The 22,336-nt window shown below is 41.4% G+C and overlaps 1 protein-coding gene across 5 annotated transcripts in view; it reads right to left on the bottom strand.

Moving 5' to 3' along the window:
- LOC126108844 (zinc finger protein 107-like) overlaps positions 1-22,336 on the bottom strand; it is a 129,255-nt gene that overhangs the window by 9,896 nt on the left and 97,023 nt on the right. For all 5 annotated transcript variants that reach the window (XM_049914208.1, XM_049914206.1, XM_049914210.1 and 2 more), the window contains one exon: positions 13,647-13,684. In XM_049914208.1, the coding sequence (XP_049770165.1) occupies positions 13,647-13,684 (38 nt within the window). The remainder of the gene's footprint in view (positions 1-13,646; positions 13,685-22,336) is intronic.

Raw genomic sequence — 22,336 nt, 5'->3', positions numbered from 1 at the left:
ATCGAGACAGAGCATCGAGACAGAGCATCGAGACAGAGCATCGAGACAGAGCATCGAGACAGAGCATCGAGACAGAGCATCGAGACAGAGCATCGAGACAGAGCATCGAGACAGAGCATCGAGACAGAGCATCGAGACAGAGCATCGAGACAGAGCATCGAGACAGAGCATCGAGACAGAGCATCGAGACAGAGCATCGAGACAGAGCATCGAGACAGAGCATCGAGACAGAGCATCGAGACAGAGCATCGAGACAGAGCATCGAGACAGAGCATCGAGACAGAGCATCGAGACAGAGCATCGAGACAGAGCATCGAGACAGAGCATCGAGACAGAGCATCGAGACAGAGCATCGAGACAGAGCATCGAGACAGAGCATCGAGACAGAGCATCGAGACAGAGCATCGAGACAGAGCATCGAGACAGAGCATCGAGACAGAGCATCGAGACAGAGCATCGAGACAGAGCATCGAGACATATCTCTCAGTAATTACTTATTTTACTTTAAACCACATCTGGACTATGTTTAGAAAGACTTACCTGAAGGAGTGGAAACTGTCTCTTCGGAATGCGTCAAGCGAATTTTTCTCTGCTTTTTCAAGGGCATGAATTTTGCGTTTATTTTGGTGAGTTTTGATGTTACAGTATTCACTCTTGTGAACTCTTCATGGCTCAACAACATTACGGTCACTAATCCGTGTACCTGTTATGCTCCCTGTTTGGTCAGGGTTATTAAGGTGTCAAATATGTTTTTGCAACCATTTACACTGAGTGAGCTTGTGAACTCATTGTTCAAGGTAATTTTCAGAGAGGTCATTCAGAATGGTGTTGGATAACGTTTTATGCCTACGACTGACAAACATTTTCGCTAATATATTGAGGGTACACTGAAATCCCCACTAACTATAATTGTCCAAGTGGCATGCCTATTTGAAATAACAAGTTTTCTTTGAACTGTTCACCAATTGTTTCATCGAAGTCAGAGCATTGGTAAAAGGAACTTATTAATTTAATCCAGTTGGTAGCTATAAGCTCCACCCGTACTAATCATAACATGTTGGCTTAAAGTCAGTGTCTTCGTTAGTTACTACGTCCAGCCTAAGAGGCCGTGGTCGATCTATGAAACAACTTCTTTGTGATATTTCATTGCCAACTGCGGGCAACAACTTCCGAGGTGAGTCAACGACTGGCTACCAGGCCATGCAGGTCCCAACATTGCCCGTCCATGACTTATTTCCAGTATGATAATGAGTTTCACGAACAAACATAAGGCATGGCCGCAGGCAGCCCTCTGAGTCTAGCTGTTGATAATCTTTTCATGGAATTTTTTTAACAGCAGGCGCTGCAGTCTGGAAGTAAAAGCCTTTTAAAGTAATATTGGTATATGGTTGAGACTTTTGTTATATGGAATCATGGTGAAGAGGAACTTTACGGTTTCTTGGTGTATCTGAATAGTATTAATCCCAAGATACAATTTACTATGGAGAAAAAGAGAAACGGACAGCTAAATTTTTTGGATGTATAAGTAATTAAACAGGCAGATGGGAGTCTAGAGCAGAAAGTGTATAGAAAAGAAACACACACTGGCCATTACCTTGAACCATCATGTTAGGCAGAAGAGAGGTATCATAAGAACACTGGTGGAGAGAGCTAATAAGATCTGTGAGCCAGTTTATTTGCAAGACGATCTAAATCATTTGCAAATGGCTGTTAAGAAAAATGGACATGCTGACGAGATAGATGAAGCACTTCATCCCAGAAGGAAAGTGTATGACTAAACTCAGCATGAACAACTGTCAGCTGGAAAAATTTTAGTTCCATTTATTTATTAATATATATTACAGACCGTATTGGGAAAGTTATGGCCAAGTTTCTAGTTGACATAATCTTTAGACCCACAAAGAAGACCAGTGGGTGTAAACGTAGGCTTCTGCGGCCATTGTCACAGTCAATAAAATTCTTCTGGGTTTGAGTACACATTGTCAACTATAAAATTTTATTGACCAAGAGTAGTGAGTGTTTAAGATTGGCGAAAGATGCACGACACCTCTTAGCAACTCCTGAGGTGTATAAAATAGTATGTGGCTGTGGGAAGGTTTATATTGGAACAAAGATAAGAAGTGTCCATACCTGCTACACCGAACAAAAAATGAACTGTTCACTGGGATGTACCGACAATTCAGCTGTAACGGAAAATGCTTTTAAAGACGGTGATCATGAAATAAAATTTAGTGAGACAAGCGTGTTAGCCAGAACATCAATTATTATGCACATATGTATAGGAAAGCTATAGAAATTCAGGAACACCACCATAATTTCAACAGAAAAGAGGAAGGCTTAAAGTTAGTCAGGATATGGTGGTCGACTTTGCACCAATGACGTGCCGATCGATTACATTCAATCCAGAAAATGCTTCCTTTGTGTAGTTGACTCCTGACCCACTTAGCTGAACCCATAAATCCACCACCTTTTGGCGCTAGTCGATGCATCTGCAACCTACACAGTTGCAGAACTGTCAGGGACTATGATTCTGAACTTCACTCCACTCTGCACCAAAGAATCGCATTCAGTTCTGCCCATGATGCTACAGATGGTGAGCTCCACCTTCATCTCACAAGCAAGACTGGCAATCTTTACTAGCTAGTTGCCTGAAACCAGGAAGAACCTCTTCCAATCCAATGTGGCACATATTGTTAGCACTAACGTGAGCCACCACCTACAGATGGCTATGCCATGCTTTTCATGGTATCCGGAAGCACCCATTTCTTATTTGTAAAGACCCCTCACAGTATGCACACAGAATGCACATTGGATTTTTTCCCCTCATATGCAGTCGTATCTCTGAATGGTGCCATTACACACCTAACACCAGATCTTCCAATTACCAATAATACTACCCTCTTAGAATGCCCAGCCTTGCATGCTGACAGGATTCCTCTGGAACATGGCAAGTGACTTCGTCTGGCTCATGAATTTCATCAGCCATAGAAAGCACCCAAATCTGTTCATCAGACGAACTGAGCAGGCTCTCTGATCGGCAACATTGAAATTCTTTCACTGCCACCCACTTAATCACAAGTGAGAAGTCAATCTCCGAGTGGGCAGTGCCCAAGGTGACCGCAGCAGTGGACCAATTGGTGGACAACACTGCCTGGAGCTGTGAGCGAAGAATCACTAAATTGATTCACATCTGAACACAGAAATTATTTTATCTGTCCATACCAGAATTGGCATGGTTAATACACAGACATACACGAAATACAGGAGTTGAAGGTTAGGAACACTGACAAAATTTCACCACTGGATCGAGCGATATGGACGCAAGTAACACAAAACAAATGAGTGATGCAATGTAGATAGTGGTTCTATGCAGTACACAGTTAATAAAGTGTATAAATGTATCTGATAAATAAATATAAAATTGTGCACAAAATACGGGATTTGAAGCTGAACAACAATAAAAATAATAATAATAAAATAATAGTAATATACAATTAGAATTATAATAGTAGTAGACGTCGCGAAAATATAGTTACAGGAATTAATGAATAGTTTGCTCACTTGTGACAAACATCAAAGGATAAGGATGTCAAGTCATGTATCGAAGTTCCCTGTTGTGAGCCTGTTCAAGTATTAATACTGATGAACAGTGAAAATGAGCAAATAAGCCTCTAACACTATGTGCTTTCCTTGCAGGAAAGGTGAAGTTGTTGCAGCAGCAGGCATCTGGTATCAACATAATGCTGTTCAATCAAACCTACTGTTTGAATACCAGTGGGTGTAAGTATGTTACTGACAGTGTAATATCGAATAGGGAATTCTAGTAAGTCGCAGTACTTGAAAACCATCAATTTAGTGATGACAAAGCAATATTCTCCTTGTAAGAATGACATTGACCATGCAATGTGTCAAAGCAGATATCAGCATTGTTCCACAGAAAAGTTTGCTCTCCCCTGATGTTACCAGGTGATCATACCATCTCTGTAGGGGATTCAGTTGGTACATTTGAACTATTTAAAAGAGGGAACACAGATCTACATCAGTAGATTTTTAACATTTTAATTAAATGCAGTACAGGATTAGCTATAGTGTTGGCAAAGATGGCAGTCACATATCCTCCAATTCAACAGAACATTGTGCAATAATCTATGGTCGATAGCTTGCCAAATTCTCCACCCATTGTAAACTATCACAGCTTAACTCCATGATGCATTTTGTGCATTGATGGAAGTGGAAATGTTCGATTCAATGTTACCAGATGTGTGCACTGAATTTCGATCTTATTTAAGTTTGTTGATATACCCAGCTGTAAGTAGGAGTTTAAAAAACCCTCCATTTCAATGTAAATAAACAGTTACCACCATAACCAAGTGGACGCAGCAGTCTCACCACAAGGGTCTTTAAATGACTGGTCCTGCAATAATGAAGGTAAAAACCAGAAGAACAAGACGAATGGATCATTACTTCCCAATATTAGAAGTGCTTTGGTTATTGGGGCTTCATTCTGCAGAAAATAATCTAGTTTTTATACTGTTGACATATCCTCTGGGAGTCCACTTAGAGCATGTATATACACTCCTGGAAATTGAAATAAGAACACCGTGAATTCATTGTCCCAGGAAGGGGAAACTTTATTGACACATTCCTGGGGTCAGATACATCACATGATCACACTGACAGAACCACAGGCACATAGACACAGGCAACAGAGCATGCACAATGTCGGCACTAGTACAGTGTATATCCACCTTTCGCAGCAATGCAGGCTGCTATTCTCCCGTGGAGACGATCGTAGAGATGCTGGATGTAGTCCTGTGGAACGGCTTGCCATGCCATTTCCACCTGGCGCCTCAGTTGGACCAGCGTTCGTGCTGGACGTGCAGACCGCGTGAGACGACGTTTCATCCAGTCCCAAACATGCTCAATGGGGGACAGATCCGGAGATCTTGCTGGCCAGGGTAGTTGACTTACACCTTCTAGAGCACGTTGGGTGGCACGGGATACATGCGGACGTGCATTGTCCTGTTGGAACAGCAAGTTCCCTTGCCGGTCTAGGAATGGTAGAACGATGGGTTCGATGACGGTTTGAATGTACCGTGCACTATTCAGTGTCCCCTCGACGATCACCAGTGGTGTACGGCCAGTGTAGGAGATCGCTCCCCACACCATGATGCCGGGTGTTGGCCCTGTGTGCCTCGGTCGTATGCAGTCCTGATTGTGGCGCTCACCTGCACGGCGCCAAACACGCATACGACCATCATTGGCATCAAGGCAGAAGCGAATCTCATCGCTGAAGACGACACGTCCCTCCATTCACGCCTGTCGCGACACCACTGGAGGCGGGCTGCACGATGTTGGGGCGTGAGCGGAAGACGGCCTAACGGTGTGCGGGACCGTAGCCCAGCTTCATGGAGACGGTTGCGAATGGTCCTCGCCGATACCCCAGGAGCAACAGTGTCCCTAATTTGCTGGGAAGTGGCGGTGCGGTCCCCTACGGCACTGCGTAGGATCCTACGGTCTTGGCGTGCATCCGTGCGTCGCTGCGGTCCGGTCCCAGGTCGCCGGGCACATGCACCTTCCGCCGACCACTGGCGACAACATCGATGTACTGTGGAGACCTCACGCCCCACGTGTTGAGCAATTCGGCGGTACGTCCACCCGGCCTCCCGCATGCCCACTATACGCCCTCGCTCGAAGTCCGTCAACTGCACATACGGTTCACGTCCACGCTGTTGCGGCATGCTACCAGTGTTAAAGACTGCGATGGAGCTCCGTATGCCACGGCAAACTGGCTGACACTGACGGCGGCGGTGCACAAATGCTGCGCAGCTAGCACCATTTGACGGCCAACACCGCGGTTCCTGGTGTGTCCGCTGTGCTGTGCGTGTGATCATTGCTTGTACAGCCCTCTGGCAGTGTCCGGAGCAAGTATGGTGGGTCTGACACACCGGTGTCAATGTGTTCTTTTTTTCCATTTCCAGGAGTGTATTTTTCAAAAATTGTGTTTCAGTCAAAATATCAGCTACTGCAGGAGACTTTGCATGGAGTTAAGGGAGTAACACATACTAGACAGCCAGAGAAAGCAGTGATATTCCACCACCTGAAAACGTAAAACCAAACAGCACATTCTCATTAGGTGACATCTCAGAGGAAAATCAGGATATCTGCAGATATTTCTGCTTTGCTTGCCACATGCAAATCAATGTATTTTATTTCAGTGAGACATACTTCAGCATACCACAGCTGTTGGTCTGGGATACACCAACCTTTTAACTTTTGAACAGGACAATCTGAATTTAAAGCATATTGTCCAAGGAGCTAACATATCATTCAATGAATTCGTTATATGTGAAGATTGCCAGAGTAACTCTCAGTATAGCTTGCTGGTTACAGATAAAACCAGTGAATCGAATGAGGGTGAACAGAAACAAAACTTCAATAACATTCTTCAGAAAGGCAATGCACGAAAACGCACCTGTCTCAGTATACACTATATACAAATTTGTACATGTGTTGCACATTCATTCAGAGGACGCAAAGTACGTGAATTAGACAAAAAAATGGAGGCAATCAACACCAAATTAATGGAAGTAAAGGACTTGTCATGGGAGGTGCTATTAATGTTGAGGTGTTGAATGCTAGCTAAGGCACTTCACTCCAATCACCACCGATTGTCTCAAAGTATATGTAAGTTGCAACTGTCTCAAAAATGGCTTAGTATGTAGCAGCATGTTGCCAAAAAAGTGTAATGTTAAAAACTGAGATGCAGAGGGAAATTGGAGAGAAGTTACTTTAGTGAAGGTTAGGTCAACTGCAACGAGACCAGCATCTCCCAGTAACATTTAAGCCAAGAACTGACAGGATGGAAGAACTGTCATGGACTGTGCATAAAAGCAGAAACAGGAGGGAGGGGGGGAGGGGGAGGAAGTGGAGGAGGAGGACGAGGACGAGGACGAGGAGGAGCAGTAATGCTAAGTTAAGAGAACATATGTGGTCATCAGGGCAAAACCATATTTGATGGGTAAGCACTCAATATACTTAACCAAGAAGGCAATAAGAATAGAGAACAAGGAATTTGAAAGATTGCCTAGGCTTTTACAATGTCAAATGTTAAAATTATACCCTGAAACTATAAAAACATGTGGTCCAATATTACGCATGACTAACGCATGTATAACCCCAAAACAATGAATGGAAGTCTCATAGAGCGACAAATACAGGATTTTAACTGAACGAGCAGTAGCAGCTCCACATAGTGCAGGTAAAATAGTCTAAGTTCAGCCTGAGAGACTGAACAATTTACCTCTAGAGTATATAAATTATGGTAACTGAAATCATAGATCAATTACGAGTGCTTACTACTTCAGCTGGTGAAGAGAATCCAGATCATAGGAACAAAATATTATCGATCTTACCCGAGCTTAGAAAAATACGCATCGTCGAGTAATTGTGGAGAGAGTTGTTCATGAGCTTTACAGAACTTCATGCAGAATATTTCTGATCATGAGAGGAATGGATTATGCATGGCAGGCTGATCTCTCAGATATGGAAGACTACTTAAAATCAAATAATGGTTTCAAGTACATTCTCACGGTTCAAGACACACATTCCAATTTCACTTGGTCCTTACCATTGAAAGGAAAGACTGGGAATGAGGTTTGAGAGGTTTCTGAACAATTGTTGCAGAGACGACTAAATCGACAGCCCAACAACGTTGGACATATGATGGAAGTGAACTTTACGACAGGCAGTTCAAAGCAGAATTGGAATGATGTGGGATAAATCACTATTCAACATTCTCCCATTTGGAAACTAGTATTGCCAAATGGTTGAACTGGACAATCGAAAACCGAATGTGGAAGCAATTAATCTTCAACGTATGTGCAAATGGCTGAACATACAACCACAAATCATTGACAGGTATAATTGCATTATTCACCACAAATTAGGAACAAACATATTGATGTTACAAATGAATTACGGGAAAGCTTTGGACCCAATATGCTCCTCATAGAGCAGGTCAAAAGATGTCAAGCGAACAGGGCTTTGATGAAATGGCTTAATTTCTCATGAAAGCTCTACAGCTGGGTGAATACTCGCAATTTGCTATGTAATACAAAAAGCTCAAACCAGGCAGTATTGTGACACGAGTGCTAGGGAACGTATCAACAAAGTAGGAGGTGGTATTCTCAAGAATCTGTAATGTGAACTTTTTATCTCTGGTTACAGTCTCTGTGGAGCTGGAACAAAATTGAAATAGCACCTAGCTTATGGTGATAAGGTCTTTAAGGTTCTGGACAATGTATGCAAAGAGGACAACATTACCTACACTACACATAAAGATTGCAGGCCAAATGTTTATTGATAAGGCTGCATAAGTATGTCAAGGGACGGAAATTCATGTAGGACCACCTATTTGTGCATATGTGGTTGATACGGCAGTGTATGCTCAAACTTAAATTGGGTACTGGACTAATCTTCAAGCAATACTGAATGCAGCACACTGCATACTAAAGAAGAAAAACCTAAGGGATGTTTGAAAAACTGTTGACAGCAACAAAAGTTACCTTGAGGCAGAAAGAAGGAAGGAAACGATATGTTAAAACGCCCAGGTTCCTACCAATACCAAAGACATCTGGTGGAATAGGTCTGTTCCCGATACCTCCATTTGCTGGGCTGTCAGCCACTGGTTTCATTAGCTAGGAGAGCTGCTATCATATTTCAAGCAGTACAGAAGACATGAGAAAGTGAAAAGCAATTACAAGCAGCTAAAAGGCATATTATGACCATGGAGGCCATCACTGTCGGTAAAGGCCTATATTTACAATATAGGAAATGGCTTGGGTGTACATCAAAAAAGGCCCACAGCAATGGTACTGGAAAGAAGGATTAAAAACATAGATCTGCTTAAACTCGTCAGAAAATTTAAAATCACGAGATTTTACAGCGTGTTTATGTAGGTACACTGCCTAAGACAATGTGGAAATCCAAGAAACGTGGAACCATCAATTTAGACATTGTTCGGGGTATGGAGCTCTTTGTGATGTAAGGCCACCTGAAGAATTGTGTTGTCACTTCACCAATAGGAACCAGCTGTTGTACAATGTTTGACGCTACCATGACTTCAGTTCATACCTCCGAGGTTATTTCTGCATGACATTTTTCCTGAAATTTGCATAAAAACAAGCAGTATAGAAGTCTCCACATCATTTGAATCTGCGATATAACGACGTCACTCTAATCCTAATTGGTCTAAATTGAAAGCGAACTACTTTCCTCCAATATATGAGCAGGGGGTACTAATGTGCAGCATTGACTGGTATGGAAACACACAAAAGCATAGCTAACGTCACTGAATTAATAATAAATTGCATCTAGGGATTGGGGAAGTTGTGGCAATAGCTCCGGGCTCTTGCGACACTGGCAATTCATATGTATACTTGAAACATACTGTTAAAGGATTTGAGGTACATGCAAACATTAATATGTTTAAATCAGAGATAAAAACAACACACATTGCGGACTTCAGTTACAAATATTCAATAGAATGGCTGCTAGGTTTCTCGAAGGGGCAAGTGATGGTGCATAACAATGATAAAATTTTTGACTTAACAACTGGTGGACATACTGCCTGTCAGTACAATTCGTGTAGAGTGTAATATTGCAACGAATTTTCTAACTTGACGACAGATTAGTCCTCACTATTTATGCATTTTTTCCTACAGTGAGTTCTGCTTATAAAAGTGAAGAAAATAAAGTCCACAATGAACATAGGCTGCTACATGTAGCTAAGGTGGCGAAGAGTTCACTACCATCAGGAATGCGGCAGGTATCATGAAGTATGCTGCCAAAGCAGAAGCCAAAAGTGAACTCCGGGAGGTAACAAAGAAATATGGCGTGCCCCATACTGGCAGGCAACGGAGTCATTGAATAAGAGGGAATAGGATGAGTGACCAGGTGTGAAATAGCAATGGCATGTCTATCCACTGAGGACATCGTCCCAGTATGACTAGTAGTTCAGCATCTTCTGCATGGACTCTCAACCAGGCTGGTGAAAAAGCCGCCAGTGGCAAAACATACTCCATGGTGGTGGAGTGTGTTAAGACAGCAAATGATGGACAGAGGTGCAGATGAATGAACTAAACACTCACAGTCTAGTTATGAATGGACCCGGAATTTAAAAAATGGAGGAGGGTGGTTTGATGAGCTCCCCTGGAAGTACCACTTAAGAGAAGTAGGACACTGAGGGACTGGGTACTATGTACAGCCAGGTAATAATACATGGGATGACCAAGGAAGTTTCCTATCAGACATGCGCCCCACGAATTTTCTAGTTTCAGCGAGTGGAAGAACAAAAGGCGCAGATGTAAAGAGTGTGTAAGAAACTCATTCCACCTCCAAATATTCATATAAAAGGTTTTGGCAGTGGGAAAGTGAAAGCCACTGCCCATGCTTCACGAGAAAAGACGATAGGAACGACGCTAAAGACGCCACTCAAGGACACAAGTTGATGTAGAACTGCAACAGATTGTAAAATCCTTGACGAAAAGGGAGCTGAGATACCTGGTGGGTGATTCCATAATATGGTTAATCGGGATAGCAAAGACAATGATACTCAGTATGAGCATTCAGGCATCCCATTTTCCTCGATAAATGTGTGACAGAGCCAAACCATATAAACACTGAGAAAACTGTCTTTCAAAACTTCCTCTAGTAAATGGGCCAGATACCTCTGAAGCCCCACATGTATAGACTACAGAGGATACCAGCCCTCTAGCAGATGCATCAGGATGATGGTTCAAAATGTGAAGAGCACATCTCCGCAAGCAAATCACATCGCTGCATGCCTCAGTCCACCAGGGGCCAGAACATGCTACAGTAAACTTGAAGTGCACGGTATCGAACATTCTTTGGCAGTAAGAATAACATTTGGAAGATACTTTACCTGGTCATCACAACTGTGTCAAGGTCGTGAGGGAGGAGTAATGCCTCCAGTCAGCCTTTGAAAGCTGCCAATCGGATGTGCACTCAGGTGGGATAGGAGTCGTCAAATGGATAGGACACAGAAAGTCATCACTTGAGTATGTGTCAGAGGGAATGGGCCATTCAAGACGATTAGCGAGCTGGACAGTGCAGAACGAGAGGTCCAAATGAAAATAAATGTGCATGGAATCTGAAATGAACGTAGGTGCTCCACTGGTAAGAGATGATTCAGGTCAACTAAGAGGGAAGCTCATGGACAGGCTCTAGACGAGCCCCAAAGCAAATGGTGTGCATTAAACTCGCCAAGCTGCAAAAAGGAGTAAGGGAGGCGAACAATGCGCTGGAATAAGTCCGACTTGGTAACAGCAAATGACGGAGGGGTGTAGATTTTAGCCAGCCGGAGTGGCCGAGCTATTCTAGGCACTTCAGTCTGGAACCACGCAACCGCTACGGTCGCACGTTCGAATCCTGACCTGGGCATGGATGTGTGTGATGTTCTTAGGTTAGTTAGGTTTAAGTAGTTCTAATTTCTAGGAGATGTTAAGTCCCATAGTGCTCAGAGCCATTTGAACCATTTTTGTAGATTTTACAGAGAGAAAAGGTGAAATAAGGAAGGAAAATGCAGACTGGAACAGCTAGCAGTGAAGTGTTCAGTGAGATGGATGACCAGCATGGTTCCCCTGTGAGGTGGAATGGTGTCCTTGGGGGAAAGGTTACTGGGGATTAGGAGGAAATTTTTTTCTTAGAAGCAGAAAACAAATGCACAAGGCAATTCCAAGAGCAGCTGTAATTCCTCCTTGTTGGATATAATGCCCCGAATGTTCCACTGGAGAAGAGTTATAATGGGATTTGGGGAGGAGGGAACAAATGAAGGTTAGTCATTCTGGTGGCTGCTGGGTGCCAGCCTTAAAAAATTCACTGCTACAGGGGACAGAGGCTCGAGAATCCTGTTCCATGATATCTACAAACATACTGGCATTCTCCCTTTGTCAGCCACTGAATTCCATGGCAGAAAATCAGTAGGCAGTGGGCACCAGCAAAACAGACGTCCGCTGGGTGAGGGTATGTCTGCCAAAAGCACTGAAGGGCATCTCCAAGTCAGAGAAGGAGAAAACCGATTGTTATTGTTTGAGTTCTTAGAGCTTATTAGTTGGCAGATGAAGACTATGTTTTTAGCTGTAGAAAGTCTTTGCAGGAGTCCTTTTAGCCTGTCAGTGGTGTAGCAGGTGATTTCGCTACTAGAGGCAAGGATCTGAAGGCTTGTTGCACAGCTGTAGGAGGAGACGGGGATGCTACTGTGAGCTGGGCGATTCCACTACTACAATACTGAACTTGAGGTTGCAAGTCTGGGTGGGTACATCCTCCATTCTGCATGGCATAGCGAAAATGGTACTGTAAATACCAGATGGTAAAATGCACGGATTTTGACATGCCAACAACTGCAAGTAACAGGGTGGGATTTTAAGTCCTTCACTCAATTCTCCTGTATGGGGACAGGATAGCTCTGGAGGAGTGATGCTGTAAGCAGTTGTTGGACTTGAAAATCGCAGTACATCTTCAGAAACAAAGTACCATTACATAAATGAGAAAAGAATTTCACAGGGCCTGCAACTGCAACACCACCTTTCAGAATAATGCATGCATAAAACATAGCAAAGGACTGATCACCTCCGGTACATGACACCATAAGGAATTGACATGCAGTTGGGAGGGCCTTCAAATCTTTAGCCTCATTCTGTTTATGTTTAGCAGACACACACTAAGATGGTGATTGAGTCATTGAAAAAAAAAAATTCCCTGTGATTGCCAACATCTCCAATGGCATGTTCCTTCCAACTGGGGTCCCCTCCGAGGGGGATTCACCCACTGTAAATGACTGTTCACACCTCAGGCCACACCTCCTGACAGATGGCCCAATTGACATTTGGGAAGGTAACACCTTAGGCAGTCACCCCTCTCTGTACCTGGCCTGTATCAGAGGGGTATGTACAAACCCTACCTGTTGACCTGGAGCTGGTAATTATGCATTACCTTGCGAAATATGCATTACCTTGTCATCTTTAATGAGTCTAATGAATGAAACAAAGAGAATAGGATTCACCAGATAAGTCTTCACAGCCTTACTGAAACTGGCAGCAGCTACTTACGTTTCTTCTTGTTGGTGGCCCATAAACTGTACCACTACAAGCTTGTGTGTATCCTGAGCACCACTGTGCCACAGCATTGAACGAGCTGTTCAACACTATATTCATTAACCTAGAAGGCTGGGAATCAACTGCAATTTTTGGGTACATAGCTACTCACCCTTTCTTCTTATTTGTTCTACTGCAGTATGACATTAGCTTGTGCCCATCAAGAAGAATCTGTTGAATTTCAGTGATTTTCATGTGACATTGTGCATTAAGCACAATAGAGCTGCTGACATTCCACCTGAACTTTTATTTTCCTGTACTGATATTAGATTTGCTCTATTTATCTAGGAACAGTCACACAACGGTTGTTGCAGAGAATAGCATTACTGACCATACTGTCTTGTAATGTTGTCACTTATCGGTAATACTGAATAATTGCAGTAGTGCATTTTATATCTGAAGTACTCTCACAATTAATAACTAAAAAATTATATTTCTCAAAAAGTTCTGCAGTGAATTATGAAAACTTACCTTGCAGTATCAGGTGTGTATCTTGTTGAGGTTTCCACCTGAAATATTTGAAGAAATGGCCAGTGATTTACAACAGATAAGACTGCAAATAGATTTCTATTAATGCCAACCAACATGTGATTGGTCCACAAAATGCTGTAAGTGAGGCTTGAAAACTGTTGCAGTTAATGAAACAGAATGTTAATAAGAATTCACTCTCCATTTCCTCACTTTATCTTCAGTACTGTACATAACTACACAACCCAATAAATCGGTTGTAGCCATACTTACTACTAGACACTTCACTTCACAAAGAAAAGTGACCATAAGCATCTTTAATCTGTCATGCACTTACGCCTTGTGTAAAATTTTCATTCACTTTTTTTTATTATGAAAACTGCCATTCACTGACAGATGAATCGACCATCACAAGTGAAACATTTGGGCCTCTGTCCTCTGGGCAGCCCAGACCAACTTGTAGAGGTGAGGAGTGAATTCTAAACCCAACAATAAGTAAAAAAAATGGCTCTGAGCACTATGGGACTTAACATCTGTGGACATCAATCCCCTAGAACGTAGAACTACTTAAACCTAACTAACCTAAGGACATCACACACACCCATGCCCGAGGCAGGATTCAAACCTGCAACCGTAGCGTTCGCGCGGTTCCAGACTGAAGCACCTAGAACTGCTCGGGCACACTGGGCGGCTCAGTAAGTTCACAGCCAAAACTACATACAGGCTTGGACTGTTAAAATTGCAAACATTAACAAATATTGACAAACTCAAAATACTTACAGACAATGTAAATGGAGAAGAAGTTAAAATTGGCATTACAAAATATCACATTCACAGATGCAGAAATACCACATTCAGAGAACTATACATTTTTCACTGAGAACACAGGGAAGAAATTCATGAAACTACTCCAGAACTAGGCTCTGCAATAATAAATGGCAAATCTATGTTGCAATTGGTACCAAATTTTTCATTACATCCAGAAAGACTCTCTCCCTGCAATAATTCAATATTTAGATGAGAGTTACACAATAATTAATGCACACGCACCAATAAATCAGGGGAACAAGTAAACAGTCCTGAGAATGATGTTGAGAAGCATCTCATGAAGTGCCAGAGGAAAAAACTAAATTTAATAAAATTTTTATCCTCAGTCTGGCACAGAATGGAGATGAGAACTGCTGTGTTGGCAGAAGAGCCAACACCGTGGTACTAGTGGGGGCCGAAATGCACGTGTTTTAGCTCACACAGGCTGGCGTGAGGAGGGAAGGTTCTACTGAGGTGAGGTCTGGAACATGACAAGGAATTAGAATTCAGAAAGTGGACGTAATTAGTTTGATACTTAACTTTAATTCATTTACAATGAATGTCGCTCTTGACTGTATCTTATTCACAATATTATCTGTTCCGAATAGTAACTGAATATGGCGCCTTGCTAGGTTGTAGCAAATGACGTAGCTGAAGGCTACGCTCAAGTATCGTCTTGGCAAATGAGAGCATATGTAGACAGTGAACCATCGCTAACAAATTCGGCTGTACAACTGGGGAGAGTGCTAGGGAGTCTCTAGACTAGACCTGCTGCGTGGCGGCTCTCGGTCTGCAATCACTGATAGTGGCAACACGCGGGTCCGACGTATAGTAACGGACCGCGGCCGATTTAAAGGCTACCGCCTGGCAAGTGTGGTGTCTGGCAGTGACACCACAAGAACATTTTCTGCCTAAACTGCTATTAAATGTATTTATTCACAACTGGAATTTTGATTGTTATGCCATTATCAAGTGACAGTTTACTATGAACTAAGTCAAGTTCTTAAATGTCATGTCTAGTGCTTGGGGAGTGGATATTAAGACGTGCAATATGACATGACTTTGATAGAAATTAGTACATGAAATACTACCATGGTCTGGGCATACATATTATGAAGACTCCCATCCTGTAATGAATACGGAATTTGTAAATACAGTTAACACAAGGAAAGTATTACCTCAAAAGAAATCATAAAGGATTCAGATGTCACACTGGGCTACCACTTGAGATTCATACAGCTGCCAAATTAATTTTTAATAAATACATTCCATAACAGTCTAGGGAGAAAATGTTTTCATTTATAAACGTCTGCCTGACTGGATGCAAGGAAAAGGGACAAATTGTAAGAAAAATACATTTAGCTAAATTGTTAGCAGATAACTCCCCCCCATATACACCACTAAAAAGGTTCGAGGTCAACAATAACATGATTTGAGAATATCAGATAGCTTATGTGCCAATAACAAAGCACAATTCCAAACAGACGAATTCCAGAGTCAGACATAGATACTTGTAGAAACTGACCATTACTACTGAATAATAAAAGTGAGATTCCTGGCCTAGAATAACTGATAACCATGTTCACTGAAGATTCAAAGAAATTCCATGAGAAGTTCAAGGAGAGAACAGCAGAAATTCTAAAATACAAGTTATATCAGGGATGGCTTAGGACAGGATGGTCCTGTTAAGGGCAAATTGATGAAGGACTAAAGGAGCAAAACACTATTGGAATATATCTGTAAAATTTTAGAAGGCTTATGACTATAAAGCAAGACTGCCTTTATTCCAAATTCTCAAAGAATCTGAAATACAGAAGACAACACAAGTCCACTTAAACAAACTTCAGCCTCATTTGAGATAAGAATAGACTTAAGCCCAGGCAATGGACTAACTCCATTCTTCTCTCAGACCATGTTAGAAAAGTGAACATTGAACAGATGGAGCACTTGTCAGACTCCAATACCAGAAGTTGAATACCACTTGGTTAGAAAATGGATGTCAAAATTGTCTGTTCAACTTTTGTTGCTAGTTTAGCAATATTGATTGTGTACAGAAAGGACAAAACAGAGAGAAAGAAAAACAGTATGAAAAGCATGACTACTCATCTCTGCTGATAAGAAGCAGTAGTGGGTAACAACAGGACTGCAACATACCAATCAAATACGAAGCATTGGAGTATCAGGGGAAAGCAAATTTAATGATCTATGATAAGTCATGTAGCCAAACGGTGGGGAAAATGGAGCCACAAGAGGAAGACTATGAAAGATGGACTCTGCATTTCAGTTAACAGAAGATGTTTATAGTAAAAATTCATTCTCCAAAATTGCAGAACCTCTGACTTGCAAGGCAGTCATTTGGCCAGAATACACATCTGCTTCACAAACACTAATTTTAGAATCAACAAAGATAATGAAAATTACGAAGAAAGAAAAGATTAGGAAACAAAAAACCAGTACAAACATTTAAATTCAGAAACAATAAAGAAGTATAGATAAATATTTAAGAAAATAACTGGAGACAAAATTTGGCAAAGAAGGCTAATGAGTCTTAGCATACTGAAAAGAAACTGTGCAGTAGTACAAAGAACTTAAAAAAGAGAACTCATTGGCTTACGGAAGTGCACGAAGACCTCCAAGGAACTTGCATAAATAAGCAAGAAATTGAAAATCACACCAAATACAGAAGCAGTATTGAGTTGAAAAATTCTCCACAGCAAAATTGTTCCAAAAAGACAAGATAGAAATTGGACATCAGATGAGTGGAAAGAAAAAAGTGTAAAGATGAAGTAGCAGCATAAAAAATTGTAAAACCTTAGCTGGCCTGTAATTGAGCAGGAGAAAATTTTTTTTTCCACATTTGTGATTACCTTCTCAGTAAAGCATGGTGATTGTGTACGTACTAAAGCATAGTGATTGTGTGTGTACTGCAAGCAAATTACCGCAAGAATGTCAAAGAGTCTCTGCAAATATGCAGATAACAGTATTTGGAATGTTTTATTAGGTTACAGCAGTGTTCAGAAATATTTTGCAGTTGTGTTGTTATGCAGTCAGTACTGCTTGCATGCAGTCACAAAAGAGCAACACATGTAAGTGTCACTCCATCATGAGCTGCACGATGCTGTAGTTACATATCTTGTGAAAAAGCAACATCATACAACAACAATGTAAGTATATATTCCTTTAGCTCAGAAGTATGTAACTTTCCTTGGGGGTATGATATTCATTAACCACTATGACTCAGGTATTCACTCAGTGATTGTTTACTTGCAGAGAACTAGAAGTATAGCAAAGCAGAACACTTGCTTGATATGAGACAAGCTGTTTTGCATGTCTTCAAGATTGGGAGGTAGCAGTCTAGCAGTAGGGCGTATCACAACCACTAACAAGTGTGCACAGCTAGAGGAGGCCGAAATGCACGCGTTAAAGCTCACGCAGGCTGGCGTGAGGTCTGGAAAATGACAAGGAATTATAGTAGCCAAAAATAGTACATAGCTTCTGGAATACTTAACTTTAATCCACAATTGGTGAACATCGCTCTTGTTGATACATTATATAATCTCAATATAAACTGGTCATGGCGCCTTGCTAGGTCGTAGCAAATGACGTAGCTGAAGGCTATGCTAACTATCGTCTCGGCAAATGAGAGCGTATTTGTCAGTGTAGCTTCGCTAGCAAAGTTGGCTGTACAACTGGGGCGAGTGCTAGTATGTCTCACTAGACCTGCCGTGTGGCGGCACTCTGTCTGCCATCACTGACAGTGGCGACACGCGGGCCCGTCGTATACTAGCGGACTGCGGCCGATTTAAAAGCTACCACCTAGCAAGTGTGGTGTCTGGCGGTGACACCACAGGTCATCCTTTAAGAGTGAGGAGGAAGGACAGAATGATTTGCAAGCAATCAGCTGCTGCTCCAAGAGAAACATCTCAACAAATCGAGGGTGATCTGAAGCAACAGAATGGACTGAGCTGACACACATCTACTGTAAAAAGTCACTTACAAGGGAACATCCCCATCGCACCCCCCTCAGATTTAGTTATAAGTTCGCATAGTGGATAGGCCTTGAAAAACTGAAAACAGATCGATCGAGAAAACAGGAAGAAGTTATGTGGAACTATGAAAAAATAAGTAAAATAAACAAACTGAGTAGTCCATATGCAAGATAGGCAATATCAAGGTCAAATGAGCTCAGGAGCACCGTGGTCCCGTGGTTAGGGTGAGCAGCTGCAGAACGAGAGGTCCTTGGTTCAAGTCTTCCCTCGAGTGAAAATTTTAATTTTTTATTTTCAGTTTATGTGACAAACGCTTACGTTTTCATCACTTTTTTTGGGACTGATTATCACATCCACAAGAAAACCTAAATCAGGCAAGGTAGAAGAATCTTTTTACCCATTCGCCATGTGTACTAGTTAGGTAGGTCGACAACATATTCCTGTCATGTGACACACATGCTGTCACCAGTGTGGTATAGAATATATCAGACTTGTTTTCCTGTGGAGGAATCGGTTGACCTATGACCTTGCGATCAAATGTTTTCGGTTCCCATTGGAGAGGCATGTCCTTTCATCAACTAATCGCACAGTTTTGCGGTGCAGTCACAAAACACAGACACTAAACTTATTACAGTGAACAGAGAAGTCAATGAACAAACTGACAGATCATAACTTTGTGCAAAATAAAGAAAGTAAAATTTTCAGTCGAGGCAAGATGTGAACGAAAGACCTCTCATTCCGCAGCTGCTCATGCTAACCACGGGACCACGGTGCTCCTGAGCTCACACCGTCCTTGATATTGCCTATCTTGCCCATGGACTACTCAGTCTGTATATTTTGCTTATTTTTTCATAGTTCCACATAACTTCCTCCTGTTTTCTCAATCGATCTGTTTTCAGTTTTTCAAGGCCTATCCACTGTGCCAACTTATAACTAAATCTGAGGGGGGTGCGATGGGGAGGTTCCCATGTTAGTAACAGGTGATTTACACGATAAATGACATAAACCCACTCATAAATCCACAAAATGACAGGATAGAGTTTGCAAGGAAACCCAGAACTTGGAATGCCAAATATAAGTCTAAGGTTTTATGGAGTGACAAAAATTAATTTAATGTATTTATTTTCTGATGGTGTCCAGTATACAGGGTGAGTCACTAAGTATTGCCACCAACAATAACTCCAAGTATGGTAGGAGTTGAGAAATTTGTGGGACAAAAGTTGCATGGTACAACGGGAGCCATAATATGACGTTGGTTTTTTGTTGCTTCAGATATATAAAGATCAACTTTTTTTTGTTTCATATTTTCTGATAGTGGCTACAGAGACGAATCCAATGATGTGTAGCAATAATGTCTTTGAAGGTCAACGAATGTCATAAAGGTGGCATGAACGTCCATTTACAGAAGGTGTTCGAAGTGATGGTCATTGGCATGAATGTAGTGCGGCAATCCTCTTATCATGGATTGAGTGGTATTCCTTATCACATTGGCTCTTATCAAAGCACATGCTCTGACAATTCTCTCTCATGTTTTCAGGTGTAGTTGGAATGTTTTTATAAACAATGTCTTTTACAAATACCCAGGGATCAGTGTCGGGGCCACTCCTGTTCCTCATTTATATAAATGATATGTCCTGTAGTATTATGGGTAACTAAAATATTTATGTTTGCTGATGACACTAGCTTGGTAGTAAAGGATATGTGAAACATTGGCTCAGTTTCAAATAGTGCAGTACGTGACCTCAGTTGTAGAAAATACATTAATGCTAAATCACAGTAAGAGTCAGTTTTTATGGTTTCTAACATACAATTCAACAAAACTTGACGTTTTAATTTCACAGAATGGGCATATGATTAGTGAATCTGAACAGTTCAAATTGCTAGGTGTTCAAATAGTAAGCTATCATGCAAAGTTAACATTCAGTATCTTGTTCAAAGACTTAATACTGCCATTTTTAATATTCGAATGGTATCAGAAGTGAGTGAGTGTTCGACACGAAAATTAGTGTACTTTGCCTATTTTCATTCACTTATGTCGTATGGTATTATATTCTGGGGTAACTCTTCCCATTTGAAAAGAATATTTTTGGCTCGGAAATGGGCGGTTTGGGCAATAAGTGGTGTGTCATGAGCCTCTTGTCTACCTCAGTTCATGAGTCTGGGTATTTTGACATTAGCCTCCCAATATGTATATTCCAAATTGTCGTTTCTTGTTACCAATATTAGTTTATTCCCAAGAATAAGCAGCTTTCACTCAGTTAATACTCGGCAGAAATCAAACCTGCATTTGGATCAGACTTCCTTAACTCTTATGCAAAAAGGAGTGCAGTATACTGCTGCATCTGTTTTCAATAAGCTACCACCTGAATTAAAAAGATTATCAGTTATCAATGCACTTTCAAATCGAAACTGGAGTTTCTTCATTGGTCACTCCTATTCTGTTGATGAGTTCCTCAAAAAATTAAGCTAATTCTTATTGTATTTCTGATAGCGTTTACTTAAACTTATGGACTGACTTTTTCATGTTCATAAACATTTATTTTTATCTGTTAATACTTTTAAGTTTTAATTTCATGTACTGACACGTTACATGACCTTGGAGATTTGCTCCTCAATTTGGTCCTATGGAACTTAACGTGTAAATAAAAAATAAATAATCCACAGGTGTCAAGACATCAAGCGGCCACGACACATCACTTCCACGTCCAATCCAATGATTTGGTAATTGTCTCTGCAACTCATTTCTAGCCATCGACGAAAAATGTGCTGGATACCCATCGTATTGATACCACATTCTGTTCCTTGTTCATAAAGGTATTTCCTTCCAATAACAGACATACTGTTTCTTGCAGCAATGTGGAGTACTTCCTACTATTAAGACTGCCTTCGATGAAATAGGGGCCTATAATTCCTTCCTCCAGAATCCCACACTATACAATCACTGACCTTGTGTGCACCCTGGAGCAACCAACATGGATTTTCAGTTGCTCAGTAATGAATGTTATGCAAATTAACATTTCTATGGTTCATGAATGTAGCCTCGTCAGTAAATAAAAAGTAAATTAGTAAATGTGCCATCCCTCTGAATCTGAAGTTGAGCCCATCAGCAGAAATTAATGTGATGCATACAATCTGTACAAGTTAATTCTTGGTGGAGACTGATATGGTAAGGGTGATATTTATGGTGATGCAGAACACGAACAACACTACTCTGGCTCATGCCAGATTCCCTTGCGATTTGATACAAAGTAGCACAAGGGTCTCTAACCACAGTGCAACAGTACCAGCTCTCACTGAATTTCGTTGGCATTCTCCGTACATGACAAGCATATTGACTTGTTCTTCGAAAGAATACATCATTCACATTCGCTTCACTGAATGATACTAGTCTTACTGTTCCTGTTACTGTTGTATTGCCAAAACAATGAATGGTGTTTACATGTCAATAGCACGTTAAATGGATACGCACTATTTGGCGAATATTTACTGTTTGCATGAGATATGAGAGAGAATTGTAAGAATGCTTCAGAAAGTGCTGATGTGATAACGAATACCACTCAATCCATGATGATAAGATTATAGCACTGCATTGATACCAATGATCATCACTTCGAACACCTTTTGTAAATGGGCATTCATGCCACCCTTTTGCCTTCATTGGCCTTCAAAGACATTGTTGCACATAACTGGATTCATCTCTATAGCCGCTATCAGAAAATAAGTACCAAACTATAGCATCCCATTAAAAAACAAAGGTGACCTTCATATCTCTGATGCGACTCCATCTAGCAACAAAACACCAACGTCATATTATGGCGCCCGTTGTACCATGCAACATTTGTGCCACAAATTTTTCAGCTACTCTCATACTTTCGGAGTTATTCTAGGTGGCAACAG

Source organism: Schistocerca cancellata, chromosome 11 (assembly GCF_023864275.1).
Source record: "Schistocerca cancellata isolate TAMUIC-IGC-003103 chromosome 11, iqSchCanc2.1, whole genome shotgun sequence".
NCBI lineage: Eukaryota > Metazoa > Arthropoda > Insecta > Orthoptera > Acrididae > Schistocerca > Schistocerca cancellata.
This window is presented reverse-complemented; position numbering and strand designations above follow the sequence as displayed.